General features: G+C 52.9%; 1 protein-coding gene across 4 annotated transcripts in view; it reads right to left on the bottom strand.

Moving 5' to 3' along the window:
• Positions 1–1,445: 1,445 nt before the first annotated feature.
• Rph3al (rabphilin 3A like (without C2 domains)) overlaps positions 1,446–13,726 on the bottom strand; it is a 138,844-nt gene continuing 126,563 nt past the window's right edge. For 3 of the 4 annotated variants that reach the window (XM_057775140.1, XM_057775141.1, XM_057775139.1), the window contains 3 exons: positions 5,205–5,312; positions 3,255–3,401; positions 1,446–2,328 (listed from right to left, as the gene is read on the bottom strand). In XM_057775140.1, the coding sequence (XP_057631123.1) occupies positions 2,294–2,328; positions 3,255–3,401; positions 5,205–5,312 (290 nt within the window). In that variant the 3' untranslated portion in view covers positions 1,446–2,293. The remainder of the gene's footprint in view (positions 2,329–3,254; positions 3,402–5,204; positions 5,313–13,726) is intronic. The other variant, XM_057775142.1, reaches the window with a different exon arrangement.

The raw sequence follows: 13,726 nt of genomic DNA on the forward strand, positions 1-13,726 counted from the left end.
GCCCTCGGGGCCTGCCTGTCTGCCTCCCCAGCTCTGGGAATACCAAGGCAAGCCACCATGCTCAGCTGTTTTACACGGGTTCTAGAGCTCAAACTGAGGTCCCCACGCCTGTGGAGTGGTACTGACCGACCCATCTCCACAGCCTGTGCTCTTACAGTTTTTATTCTGAAGAACATCTTTTCTAAAAAGTAGCACTGTTGTCATTAACTTAATTTTTGGTAGCCTCAGTGATGGAACCTGGGGCATTGCACATTAGAGAGAGTGATCTGCCTCCGGTCCCTGCTCCTGCATTTTCTTGTTTTGTGCAGTAGCATCTTCAGAGGACCTAAATTCTTCCTCCTGTGAGCTGGATGCTCTAGGTTTTGTGGTTTTTGTTTTTTAGCTCCACCAGGCTCTGGGTGCCTTGGCCTGTTCCCACCATGTGAACAAGGCAGACTGCTCTCAGCACATGGCTGGAGCTTAGGGACCGTGGTCCTTGCCAGTAAACAATGAGTGGAGACTGGATGCCGGGGACTCCCTAATGCCAGGGCCCATCATCAGTTCCCCCACAGAAATGTAAGCATCTTGCTTTGGGGGAGGGGAAGGAATAGGCCTGGCTGTTATTGGGCAAAAGGCTGGTTTTTTTCCTGACCATTCTAGATTTGAGCAAGGGACCTTACCCAACCTTTGGTTGCCTTTCAAGTTCAACTCTGGCCAGCACTAAACCTGTTCCCAGGGTCACGGAAGGGCAGGCACCAGGCCATGTGGGTCAAGAGTCCATGGGGGAGGTACGGGGATAAGGCCAGGGCTCACTGTTCAGTTTTGCAGTGTTGGGGATTGAGTGCCAGGGCTCCTACATGCTAGGTAAGTTCTCTACCACTGAATTACAACCCCGATCATTTAAAAATCCAGTGCTTTTGAGACCCTTGCTGAACTTCCTGGTCTCTCCAAGTCTGAGTTTCTAGGGAAGGCGCAGAATAAGTGGGCTGGCTTGTGATTGGCTCCTCCCACCCGAGTCTTGGGCCTTAGGGAGGCTGACAATGAATGCATATTACCATCCCATCGGTTTAGTTTTCCAAATAGCTCTCATCCTTTTGTCTTTGCAGTTTAATCCATTTTTACTCCTTTAGTGTTGAGTGGCACAGAAGAAATGGTGCACGTGCCCAGTGGATCACAGGTACCCAGAAGTCAGTCTCTGTTTAGAAAACATTTTTGTACAGGTCTGTTGAGCTCATTTTAACTAGTTTTTGTATAGATGGGCTTGCTTTAAGGAGTTGCACTGAGACCTGATCTAGCTGATTTCTCTAACCCAGGCTTTAGGAAGGGTTTCAGTGAATCAGCAGTACATTTAAAATTTTTAACCCATCCACTGCCATCTCAATATAGGTTGGGATGCGGCGATTGTGGTCTTTGGATCAAGAGTGGCTCCATGAAAATTCTCATGTTGATTATTTTAATGCTGAATAGTACATGTCACAGGGAAACCGTGAGTTTTTATCTTCTGCCAGCAGCAAGGACAAAAGGCTAACAGTGGTGGCCTTGGAGAGAAAACACTCCAAAGAGGAAGGGATGGTGGTGAGGAAGGATGGACCTGGACTAGGAGGGAAGGAAGGACATAGATACCCACCCCACTCCAGGGGAGGGCTTTCTAGAAGCATTTATCTTTTGAGTATTTTTCTGCCTTCTTTGGGTTGAGAATGTGAAACTCCCAGGCTGGAGTGAGCACGAGACAGGGTGGGAGCCTTGTTTTCCATTGAAGAGCAAAATGTTTTAATGTAGGGGATCTGTGCCCGTGCTGAGAAAGAACCTGGGGGCCAATAGGGGCTTCAAGGAAACCTCAAAGCTGGGTGAAGCCCAGCTCCTGGGCTAGCCTGGGGCAAACAGGACACTGCTCTACACTGAGGGGTCACTCAGCTCCGCAGGGTTACACACGGGGTTCAATTTCTTGTCACCATTAGTACAAAGAACGTCCTTTGTTGCCCCACTGAAATTTCAGTGCATATAGGAAGGCCCTTCCAGCCCAATCCAAGACCCAAGCAAATCAAAACATGGGGATGACCAGGGTGGGTGGGTAGGGCAATAAATAAAGGTGGGGGTGCTGAGTGAGGTGGTAGATAAGGGGGCAGTAAGGCACTAGGTGGGGGTAAAGCACACGCAGTCCCCAAACACTGGTTTGTTGAGTTGGTCAAGGCCATCAGGGTGCTTGTGAGGCCTCAAGGACCCTCAGAAAGGAGCCAGGGAGCCTGGCCCTGTCTTCTCTCTCCGAATCTTCCTCCGGAGGTCTGCCTCAGCCTAGGGATGTCAGGTGACCGCATCAGCAGCGGGGAGTTGTCCATGTATGTCTTTTACCTTTGACAGAGAGAGAAAAAGATCACTGAACAGTGGAGTGGCTTCCTCCCCAGTGACCACCCAAACGAAGCAGATGACGTGAGGGCAGGCCCTCCAGGGCCCAGGGGGGCCTGCATATGAACCTTCACTGTCCTCCATGCTGTGTACGCACAGGCTGGTTATCTGCGCACCCATGCTTCAGTTTCGTCTTCAGGGCAGTGACCTCTAGCCCCCTGTAGGGTCACTGCTGCCCAGACTCAGTGTTGGGGCCGGAAGTAATGTATCCTATAGAGGACTGCAGGAGGCTGAAGAGAGGGGACAGGATCCACTCCCCAGACTTGGCTACTCTTGTCTCCCTCTCAGCGCCCTGTGGTTTTGCGGGGAACCATGGAACAGGGAATGGGATGGTTAGTGGGGTGAACACAGGCTATTTGAAGGAGGCCCTAAGGGGCTTATTAGATGCTATTGCATCTGTGGGCTGTCGGCCAGGGTTGCCCAGCATAGCTGGGGCTGGTATTTAAAGGAGTCGATGCCTCCTCTGGTTTAAGAATGAGAGGCACCTTGTCATGATGCTCCTGTGCTGGACCAATGAGTACAAGGCAAGGTGAGAGCATTGTTTTCTCCACCTACCACAGGTATGCATCAAGGCACCCAGAAAGCCAACCTTGGAGGTGGAAGGCTCCTTATCTGGCTCCCCTGTTCCCAGGCCAGGAACAGTGAGGACTGCCTGCAGCTGTCAGGAGCAAGGGAAGACTGACAAAGGACAGGAACAGAAGACAGTGGCACCATTCTGAGTCCCTCGGGTTAGGACTGGATCTGGCTGGCCTTTGTTCCCCACTGCCTGGCATAGAGCTCACTAAACATGAACTGAAAATGCCATCGGTCACTCAGGGAGGGAGGAGGGGATAAAGACGCTGCCGGACAAGCAGAGCCAAGGCAGGACTCACCGGGCACCCTAGGCTCAGGCCGGGGTGGGGTGCCTCTCTGTGGGTCTGGGGCACTTGTCCCAGTCTCACTGGCCAGGCTGCTCTGGCTGCCTGAGAGACGGCTGGGTGGGCAGGCAGGCCCAATCCTGGGTGACTCCATGATGCCACCTGAAAGAGACGTGTGTGGATGGGAATGGAGATGTAACTGAGCTCGCTAGTAAACAGCCAGCTAGATTTTATCTGGAGTTGTGGGTGGTAACTATGGACCGTTTGCCCAGCAGTCCTCTACCCTCTGTTGATTGACCGAGACACACTAGAGCAATAGAATAGGCTCTTTCCCTAGGTAATGGATTACTGATATGAAAATTGGCAATTGGTAACTTTTCCCCCTTCACAGAGGGGTGGGGAAGGACTGTGTGTGTGTCCATAACTCAGTGAGGGGGAGGATGCACCAAGGTAACATTCGCTACCTTTACAACTAAGACCCTGGAGCCATCTATGTGTGCACTTGTGGTTTTGTGCCCGAGTGTTGAAACTGGAGTGGGGAGGGAGAGACCTTGAGGGAGATGGGAACTAGCAACGCACTGCAGCTTCTAGAAAAGCACAATGGGGCTGGAGAATGGATCAAAGGTACTTGGCACTCTGGGTTTGATCCCCAGACCTACATGGCAGAAGGAGAAAGTAGAAAACTGACTCCCATAGTTGTCAGGACCTTCACACATGCACTGTGGCCTCCAAGCCAATAAATAAAAACAATAAAACACAGAGGAGGAGAGCAGATGACGTGGTTCTTCAAGACGGTCCTACTCAGCTGGTATGGAGGGAGGAGACAGGGCCAGTCCTGAAAACAGGGTTGGCAGGCAATTTGTACAACATTCTCCAGGTAGAGCCTCGGGGTACCTGGTGCCAAGTGCAAGACTAGTTCTCACCTCTTGCCTCATTTCTCCATACTGACCACTTGGGAAACTGTTAAGGAGGATTCCGAAAGCACATTAGGGCTCGGTGAGAAAGAGCATCATAGTCTACTAGTAATGTCTGCCGTGGCACTGGACAGAGAGGTGGTAGTGTGTGTGTGCGCCAGACAATTGCTACTCTGATTAAGCCCAAATCTTTGTTCCCAACAAGGATTCCTTCCACATCATCTTTTGGCCTGAGGTCATAGTCTTAGCTATAGGATAGCACCTTGAGGCATTTTATTCCAGTTCGGGCAGATATTGTTGGTTTTGTCTTGTTGAGACAGGGTTTCTCTGTATAGCCTTGGCTGTCCTAATGATCCTCCTGCTTCTGCCTTCCGAGTGCTGGGACTAAATGCATGCACCACCACCGCCCAACTTGGGACAGATATTATAAAGCTCCCTCTTTCCACACCAAAATCAGCCTCCCTGGAACTTCCTTCGAAGGTCCTAGTTCTGACCCAAAAGGACACAGACACCCTTCCTGTGCTCAAAGAGAGGAAAGTCTTCCATTTTCCTTTCCCTCTCTGTTCCTGCCTCATTGCCCAGGTTAACCTATGTCAGGAGTCACAAAGTGGGCTCAGTGTGAGAAGGGACTCTGGAGAAGGCCTGCTCCACCTCATCTGTGTTGAGGAGAAGGCAGTGCCGTCAGGAGGTGATGGCACATGCTGGGGACGCCACTGCAGTTGTACGGCACAAGGATGGCGGCTCAGGGAACTGTACCTGACTTCCTAATCTCTCTGCTGTTCACAAGGCAAACTGAACAGTGTTGACCAGGGTATTCCCTAGGAAGAGTGTGCAGAGGGAGTGACCTGCGTTTTGTCCTGCCCTTCTTCCTTATCCCTCCTATCTCTCACATAGAGACGAGCCTGCCTCCCCAGTTCTGCTGAGCCTCTATGCTCATTCCTTCCTATGGACCTAGGGACATTTTGCAGACACCAGTGGAGAAGCTGCCACCAAAGAAACCAAAAAGCCACTCAGCATCTCTGGCAGCAAACAGCTGACTTTCTACACTTACCCGAGTCCCCTCTAGGCTTGTCACCTTTTGTGCCCTTGACCGCTGTGGGCATGGCACTGTCCTCTAGGCTAGAGGAGCTGAGATCCGAGTCGCTGTCACTGGAGACCACTGGAACAGACAAGAGCAGGGAGGGCATGGTTATTTTCTGCTGCTTGGACAGAGTGGGCCAGGGTAGATCTCCCTCTGGCCACCTGCCACCATCAAGTGGCCAGGAATTTCAATTAGCTCTTTTGTTTGGGGCATGAGAAACAAGAGATGGGGACCAGGACCTCCTCCCACCAGCTAAGGAGGTGAGACCTGTGGTGAGGACATGGACCCCGCATGCCTGGCACCATTAGGGAAGGTCGTTTTGCTTGGTAGGAGTGGATGGCCACCTTTGAGGTAGGCACAGGGACTCTGAGGCCTCTGCCTAGCCACACTAAACACCAAGGCCATGGCTTCATGGACAGGAAACCCACCAGAGCTGAGCCTCAGCAATCAGCATGCTTTTCCAGACGCACTCACAAAAGTGTCAGAGAGGCAGGGAATAGCCCTGCCCCACTGCACAGGCAGGGGCATGTGCCCCTGGCAGTCAGAAGATGGACTCCTAACCCTGGAAGGCTGGCTGTGGTTCCTGATCCCTTAACGGTCATCAGCAACCCAGCAGGAGCTAGCTTGGGTTCTCAGCAGCCACACACATTGGGGTGTCGTGAACCACAAAGAGCAAGGAAGGCTCCGAGCGAACACCCTCTTTTCTGCACTCCATAGTTGGCTGGTTCATCGACCGTGGGCGTTGTAATACAGAATATATTCATCCTTCAAACAGTCTATTTTAATTTGAAGCAGGGATGTACATCCGTGTGCCAGCCTTCTGAGGTGCTTCTGAGCCCGGGGGCTTCTCTGAGGACCAGCCCAGGGGGCCCAACCTGTACCATGGCCTGTGACTCTGGCTTGTGTTCTTATCACTGGAGCTTAACGACCATGGCAAATAAGACCCGACAGCAGGATCTTCCTAGATTTTTCCATATCTTCCTTCTGCTTTTCACAGTTGTCCTGCCCACGCCTAATTCAATAGATTTAAAAAAAAAGGAAAATTGCTTCTTCAAGTTTTACAAAGTCTTGGTGTTGACGAAACAGCCCTGGCCTCTTTTCTGACTCTCTTCGTTAATTTACATAGCACGTAACTAAGTGATAATGAAGATAAGTAGATGTGGGATCAAAGGTAAACAGCACTCTCTCACAGGTGCGTCACCTGCAGGAGGGGCAGAGCTGAGGCTTTCCTTTGGAATGTCAAGCTCTGGTGTGGGTGGGAGGAGGGTGGGTTGAGGTCTTCACTAGGCAAGTGAGGCTTCCTCCTCCCGACTCAGAGCCAGCGGTTCCCTCTGGGAAGAGGAACACAATGGCTCCCTGTTAAGGCCTGCAACCAGGCTCCAGCTGGGGCTGTGCTGTCTCCTGAAAGGGCACTGAGGGGAATTCCTGTGGGAACAAGGGAGGAAATGGACCCTTCTGCCTGGATCCAGGGCCTTTGTGTCTTAGCTTATGTTACCTTCTGGCTGAGGGACTCGGGTTACAAGAAACAAGTAGCCAAAGTTGGAGCTGGCTAACCGTTTTAGCCTGAAGAGATTATTAGGCTGCACACAGTAGGTAAGGTCTGATAGCGACATAGTGTTCACCTTGCTTTGCCGCTATCAGAGCTACCACCAAAACGGGACAGGATGGCCTTGGATTGCTTTGTAGGCAAGGATGACTTTGAATTATGGACTTGCCTTCCTCTACCACTTACATGCTTGGTATTTGGGTATGTGCCATCATGCCTAAGTTTCTGTTTGCTTAACGGCATGTGTGCATGTGTGCAGGTACCCATGAAAGCCAGAGACATTGGCTCCTCCTGAAGCTGGAGTTCTAGGAGCCATCTGACACGGGTGTAGAACTGCACTTGTGCCCTCTACAAGAGCAGTATCAGGCTTGACACAGCCATCTTTCCAGCCCTCGCCATGCCCAGTTTTATGATGCTGGGCGCCCATACCCAGGTCTTTGTGTGTGCCAGGCAAGCACCCACCAACTGGGCACTCGCCAACCCCCTTCAGCAGAGGTTGAATCTGCTCCCTCTTCACCATCCTCACTGACTTCCTTCCTCCACCCAAGACCTCTCCTCATCCTGCCAGGATGACTGTCAGTGTCAGCACTCCCTCTGCATCGTCAGGGTGTGCCAGCCAACACACATCCTCTAGAGGGCCAAGCCCACAGTCCTGTTCACCAAGAGGCTCATGTGCATTGCTGAGTGTGACTATGTGACTGTCGCTGGCCTTGCTTCCTCTGCCCCAGCCTCTTCCCCTTTGCTGCTCTGCTTCTCTCCCATATGCCACTGGAAAGACTTCTGATTTGGCCTTTTCTGGCAGAACCAAGAGGAAGTGGGGGTGAAGAGAGATGGGGGTGGGTTCACGTGCCCCTTCATGGCTCATGAGAGTCGTAGGAAAGAACCTGACTTACGCTGTAGTTCCTTTTCAGGTCTGAACTGAACATGAATCCACAGAGACCAGATCCCAAAGACACCGTGCTGCAAACACGCTGTTTTGACTCATTGCTGGGCTGACTAAACACTAACCCCACAGGGCCCCGGTCACAGGAGGTAGGAGGCCGGCAGGAAGTGGGCTGCTGTTAAAACACCTGGAGCAAGTAGCTCCCTGTGCTCCCCTTTGGGGCAGTAAAGGAACACAGGATGGGAGCTTGCTAATGGGGGTAGGACGGTACCTAGGAGGGGCTGGTGACTAATACCCACACTGGTCTCTCCGGCAGAGACATTTTTGCGTGATCTATCAATGCTTCCTTACCTGGAATATTCCATCTTTCTGGGGACTTCATAGTTAGGAGCTAGGCTGGGCACAGGGCTCTGAGATGCTGTGTGACACTTGCATTTCTTGGTGCCAATGGACAGATGCCAAGGGGCTCAGCAGGGACGGTGGGATTGGATGTCCCAGGAGTTGGTTATGGTGTCATCCCTTGCACTCTGTCATCTATGGTACATGTTCCAAGAGTGGGCTTGGGAGCAGGCTCAAGGTGCCAGATAGGATTTATGAAGAGTTGTATGTCTTGACCAAAAACAGCACAGCCCTGGAGGTGGGGGAGGGTGCCGGGCACCTGTGCTGTACAAGGGTTAAAAGAAACCACAGAAACAAAACAGATCCCGGAAAGCTTCCCCCAGTTACTCTCATCTGACTCGTTCTTTGTCTCCTGTGAACCCCAAAGGGATCACAGAGCAGGGACCATCCGGCTGTCCCAGATATGAGCGTCTTTCAGGCATACTGTCCCCTTGCATGGCCTCTTTGCTCCTTCTACCCAGGGTTTTAGGCTGGGTCAGACTCTGGTATCAAGTGTGTGCACGTATACACAGAAGCCTGAGGTTGGCACTGGATTTCTTCCTCTGTCACCCTCTACTTCTCTTTTAAGACTCAGTGGCCAGGAACTGCCCATCGCCGCCTCCCAGTGCTGAGTTTACAGGTGTGTGCCACTGCGCCAGCTTTTCACGTGGGTGCCGGGCAGCAGACCTCTGGGTCCCCAGGCTTGTGCAGCAAACACTTTGCTGACCATGTGCCCAGCACTGTGCCTGGGGGTTTTAAGCTGGGGCTAGGTTGTTGTGCTAAAGACTCAAATCCCATCTCCAATCTGCTCTCAGGAAGCTAAAGGAGGCAGTGTTGGCCAGTGGCTGGTCACTTACAGTCCCTGGGGAAAGAGACCCCGAAGAGGCTGAGTACACGCAGGTCTCACAGATATGTCACCCAAGTAGCCACAGCTTCTTCCTATGGTTAAGAAAGCAGCCTTTTCTTTCTCCTGCTCCCATAAAATCCAAATCTTGGTTAATTTGCCACCAGGAACCAATGCTGCCTTCCGAACTGCCTGGAACTGCAAACCTTCCAGAATCTAAATGAAGTTTTTGGGCTCATAAATCTTTGGCTTCTGCGCTTCCATCCTCTACAAGATGCCAGGAGTGGCTAGGGACCAGATCTGGGTCAGGTCGGGGACAAGTGCTGTATTCTGCCACGCTTTGGCTTCCGGCCAGAAGGTAGGAAAGCCCTGGGAGACACTGGTCTGAGAGCCTGTGGGATGTATCCTCTCCCGCATAGGGCTCCCCCACAAGGCAGGAGGGGGGGCTCCCATCTTGGTTTCCTTCACAGCCACCTGACTTCTGACCCCACTTACTGAAGGCCCTGGCATCCCTGAGATTTTCCCATCATGCTGGGCCCTCATCCTCAGCAGCGGGTGGGCAGCTTAGAGCCAGCCAGGCCTGTTTCTCTGGGGATGGGCAGTTTTATCCCCCTCCCAGCTCATTCTTCGGATGGATTTGCAATTTGACTGTCACCATGGAAACTCTTGAGTTTTGGTACATGAGGCGGGGTGTGGGGGGGAACTCTTCCTTTTTGGAAAATCTCCCTTGAATGTCTTGCAGGACACATGTGGCAGCTGCTGCCCTGTCAAGCCACCTAGCTGGGATGGCTCAGGGGACAGGGGTGGGCACTAGGGCCTGGGGACCTCTCCCCCAGCTCTGCTTAGCCATCACCTCTCTCCATGCTCCCAGGCACCTTTTCAAGATTCATGGCAAAAACCCAGAGACCGACCCAGCAGCTCCCTGGGTGTGAGGTCAGGCCAGTAGCAGACAAGCATCTGCTGCCACACTCTGACTGAGAGATGGGGACACTCTCCCTCATCCTGGACCACACCACATCCACCTGCTGGATGCAAAGATGGCGGCAGGTTGTGAGCTTGGGGGACCTTCGGGAGTAGTGGCTGTTCTGCTCCAAGGAGCCCGAAGTCTCCAGAAGCTATGGGAGTTAGGGAAGTAGGGAGATATTTCCAACATCCTGCCAAGAAGCGGCAGATGGTGGAAAATTTCACATACTAAAAACAACAAAAAATATTTTTAACGTAAAGGAACGACAACCAGGCCTTGGGGAGGGCACGGGCGCCCCCAGTGAGTCCTCCCGGTCTACCAGGCTGACATAGCCCAGATGCAGTTGACCAGGATGGCTGTGGCACCCATAATTCAAGAATAGGTGTGTGTGGGGGTCCCTGTTTTGGCGGCAGCAGCCGGGGCTCATGGGATGCTGAAGGGGGGGGGCTGCTGAGGCACAGACTCGGGTTTGTGTCCTGCTGTCACTTCCCAGCTGTGCTCAGTGGGGCCATGGATGAATCATGGTTCCCTTCTAGTGGCTACGAGCATTCAGAGAGAGCAGGGCCTACAGCATAGGCTCACGGCCCTAGCATGGAGCTAGTTTCCATGCTCTGGGCCTGGGCCCACCTCACAGGGGTGAAGCTGACTCCTGAGGGAGTGTGGACCCTCAATCCATGTTTCATAGGAAGAGGAGAGCGCTGCCTGCCTTCAGGGGATGTTTAGAGACTGAGCTGGGATTCCCGCTCTCCCACCTTGCCCAGTGAGAACATGGCGACCATGTTCCTGTCTCACCTCTCAGGAACCCTCCTGTGCAGATGGTTCTTCTCTCTCGCTCTCGCCCTCCTCTCTCTCTTTCTCCCCCGACTAGGGCTCTTCTGTGGACTCTGAGTTTTTGCTGCCAGAACCAGGGGCCCTGGCATTGGAGAGGCTGTCTCATGCATGCCCACTGCCTTGGCTTGAACTCTGGTTCTGCTTTGAATAACTCTGGGCAAATACCTCACTCTGAGACTCAGTTGTCTCATCTGTGAAATGTATCAGAGGAAGAAGTGAAGGAGCGAGTAATTCTCAATAAGACTCCATCCAGCAGGGAAAAACAAATACTATACAAGCTGATAGGAGAGTCCCTTCAACGCTTGTTTCTACTGCCCAGAGCCCTCTGCCCCAGGAACAGAAGATCTAGCTTGCCCATCTGGCTGCCTCCACTTCCTGCTTTTCCTGCTCTGACCTCACCTTGCCAGGAGCTACCCCAGGGGAAGGCCAGCTTGTGACCAGAATCCATTTCCTTCCCTGAGCCTGCCCTAGTCCTAGATAAAGCCACCTACTGACTGTACTTTAAAATCTTTTTTTTTTTTTGGGGGGGGGGGGGAGACAGCTCTGCATGGCAGCAAGGTCAGCAGGCCAGCAGTACAAATGACCTTAGAGCCCCTGGGTCACCTCAGTATTGCCAGCTGGCACCTCATATGCTTCCCTGGAAGTCATTCAAAGGGAAAATGCCAGGCCTCAGCCTGGACAAGGACTAGGGTGGAGGGTGGGAAGCCCCTCGCCATGGACATGGAATAAGTGGGCCCCGAGGGAAGCATGCTGCTCCTGGGGAGGGGAGGGGAATAGTGAGCTCATCCTCAGGTTTGTCCCCAAGGCTCCAGCCAGGAAGGAGGATGGCCCAAGGCTGGGGGGAGCCTGTTCTCCCAGGAGGGCCCATTGGCAGCCAGAAGAGGTTCAGTGCCTACCTGTCCTTTCTTCTTGGGACCAGGTGACAGGATATCATCGTATGCTTCCAACCTGACTTCGTGTGTAGCCAGGGACAGTCACATGACCCCGTGGAATACTAGATGAGGTACTGGGGTGTTTCCTTTCCTGGTACCCCTTCCAGGCTGACCCCAGACAGGAAGGGGCGGTGGGAAAGCACAGAGCTCACTGACGAGTCCGAGCTGGGGCAGGATGGGGTCCAGGGCTGGCTTATTCGTTCACATCGATTTTAATTTTCTCTCTCCTTCAGGCTCACAGACAGATAGGAGGCACCGGCTAATGAAGACAAATCCGCAGATCAATAGAAATGTGGTTGCCGGTGTGGAAACCCTGTGGTCCCTGACCTCGAATGAGGAGCTCTGGAGAGGAGACGGATGGGTAGGTGCGTGGATGGATGAAAGAGCTGCTCCCTCCAGAGAGAATGGGATACAGAGGATGGGGAGGGCATGACAGCGTGGGAGAAACAGCGTCAGGGGGAGAAGTCAGAGAGAGCTCCCTGAAAGAGGAGGGATTTACAAATGGATGTCATTTAAGCAGCTACAAAAGTAAGCCTGGGTTATGCCAGGCCTCCCAGACAGAGTGGAGGGACAGTCAAGACTGGGCAGTAGGCTCTTTATGGATCGGGAAGCTCTTTGGCAGAGGCCCTGAGGAGGGTGGGGGGTGATGAGCTGGTGTGGGTATGCTCTGCTCTGTTAGGGCACAGGTGACTGCTCTGGTTTCTAGTGGACACAAAGCAGGAGTTTGTCTCTCCTGCCCTTTGGCTGGCAGAGGTGACACAAGCCTTTGTTTCCTCCTGACTTCAACTTGTGCCTCTTCCATGGATGTATTATTTTGAAAACGGTCTCACTGGGGCTGATGAGATGGCTCAGCGGGTTAAAGGCGCTTGCCACCAACCTGATGACCTGAGTTCGAGATTCAGGATGCTCATGATAGAAGGCGAACACAGGGCCCTGTGAGTTGTCCTCTGACCCCACACACAGGAATAGGGATAAAGAAAACCGATTTTGCCACGTGACCCAGACTCCTCAACACTTTCCTGCCTCAATTTCCTAAGAGCTGGGGTCACAGATACCCATCGCCATGTGTGTTCTCACACCCTTTTAAGCCTCTCTCTCTCTGGGCTCCATGTGTGGGGAGTTCCCTCGGGTCTCTGTTTCTATCATCTGTCTCTCTCCCTCCACGTTTCTCTGTCAGTTCTCCATCTAGAGGATGGGACACCTGCCTTGCCTGGATCTGATGAGTCCTCTGGAGGCAACCAAGGCAGGACAAGACTCTTCCCTTGTGAGTCCTCTTCTCTGCCGTGTTCCCAGCGGGGAGTGAGGAATCAGCTGGGCACCCTCTGCAACACCAGCCTTGCTCTGGCATGGGCAGGCAGTCTAGGAGAGGAACTGTGTAGAGCAGAGTCCACTGTTTCCTCCAGGGTTTTACTGGAAGCAGGAAGGGCGGGAGGCCTGGCTCACTCACTTTACCCACATTCCCAAAGGCCATTCAGTCTGGAGCGTGTGGAATTAAGTTGTAGGTTTAGCCAGCAAGGCAGATGGGCAGCGGCAGAGGGTTATACTGTGCTGTGTACAGAGAGCTCAGCCCAGCTGGCCCCAGGGGCGGCTCTGTACCCCTGGGCTGCACTTGAATCAGACACAGCTTCCACAAGGGCACGGCACCTCAAGACCTCACCTTGCATCTGGAATTGACGAATCCGCTGAGTCCATCATTGGGCTTGGGCAAATTAGAGGCGACAGCCATGCCCCTAACCTTCGTGGTGTGGCTAATGAGGGCCTTCTGCCCTAGGAAATCAATTTCTAAGCCAGCACAGACATTGGGACAGGCAGGGGGCTACTGGGGGAAGGGGGAGGCATGGAGTGGAGGCTCTTCCCTGTTTCCAGTCCCCATTTTGAGACTGCTGTTCAGCAGAACCAAGGGCTCAAAAGGCAGGATGAGACCATATGCATGGGCTTTCCTTCTAAGCATGACTATGGCCATGACCACACAAGAATGGTGGCCTCTGTGTCTCCGAGAGCTAGCTGAGGCACAGCCCCAGAAGGCTGCAGGCATGTTCCTTCACCTCTGTACTTAGACTGCCACACACGCTATTTGGACTCTGTATCCTGCGTTCCCTCCTATAAGTGAGCAA

Source organism: Chionomys nivalis, chromosome 7 (assembly GCF_950005125.1).
Source record: "Chionomys nivalis chromosome 7, mChiNiv1.1, whole genome shotgun sequence".
In the NCBI taxonomy this organism is placed as follows: domain Eukaryota; kingdom Metazoa; phylum Chordata; class Mammalia; order Rodentia; family Cricetidae; genus Chionomys; species Chionomys nivalis.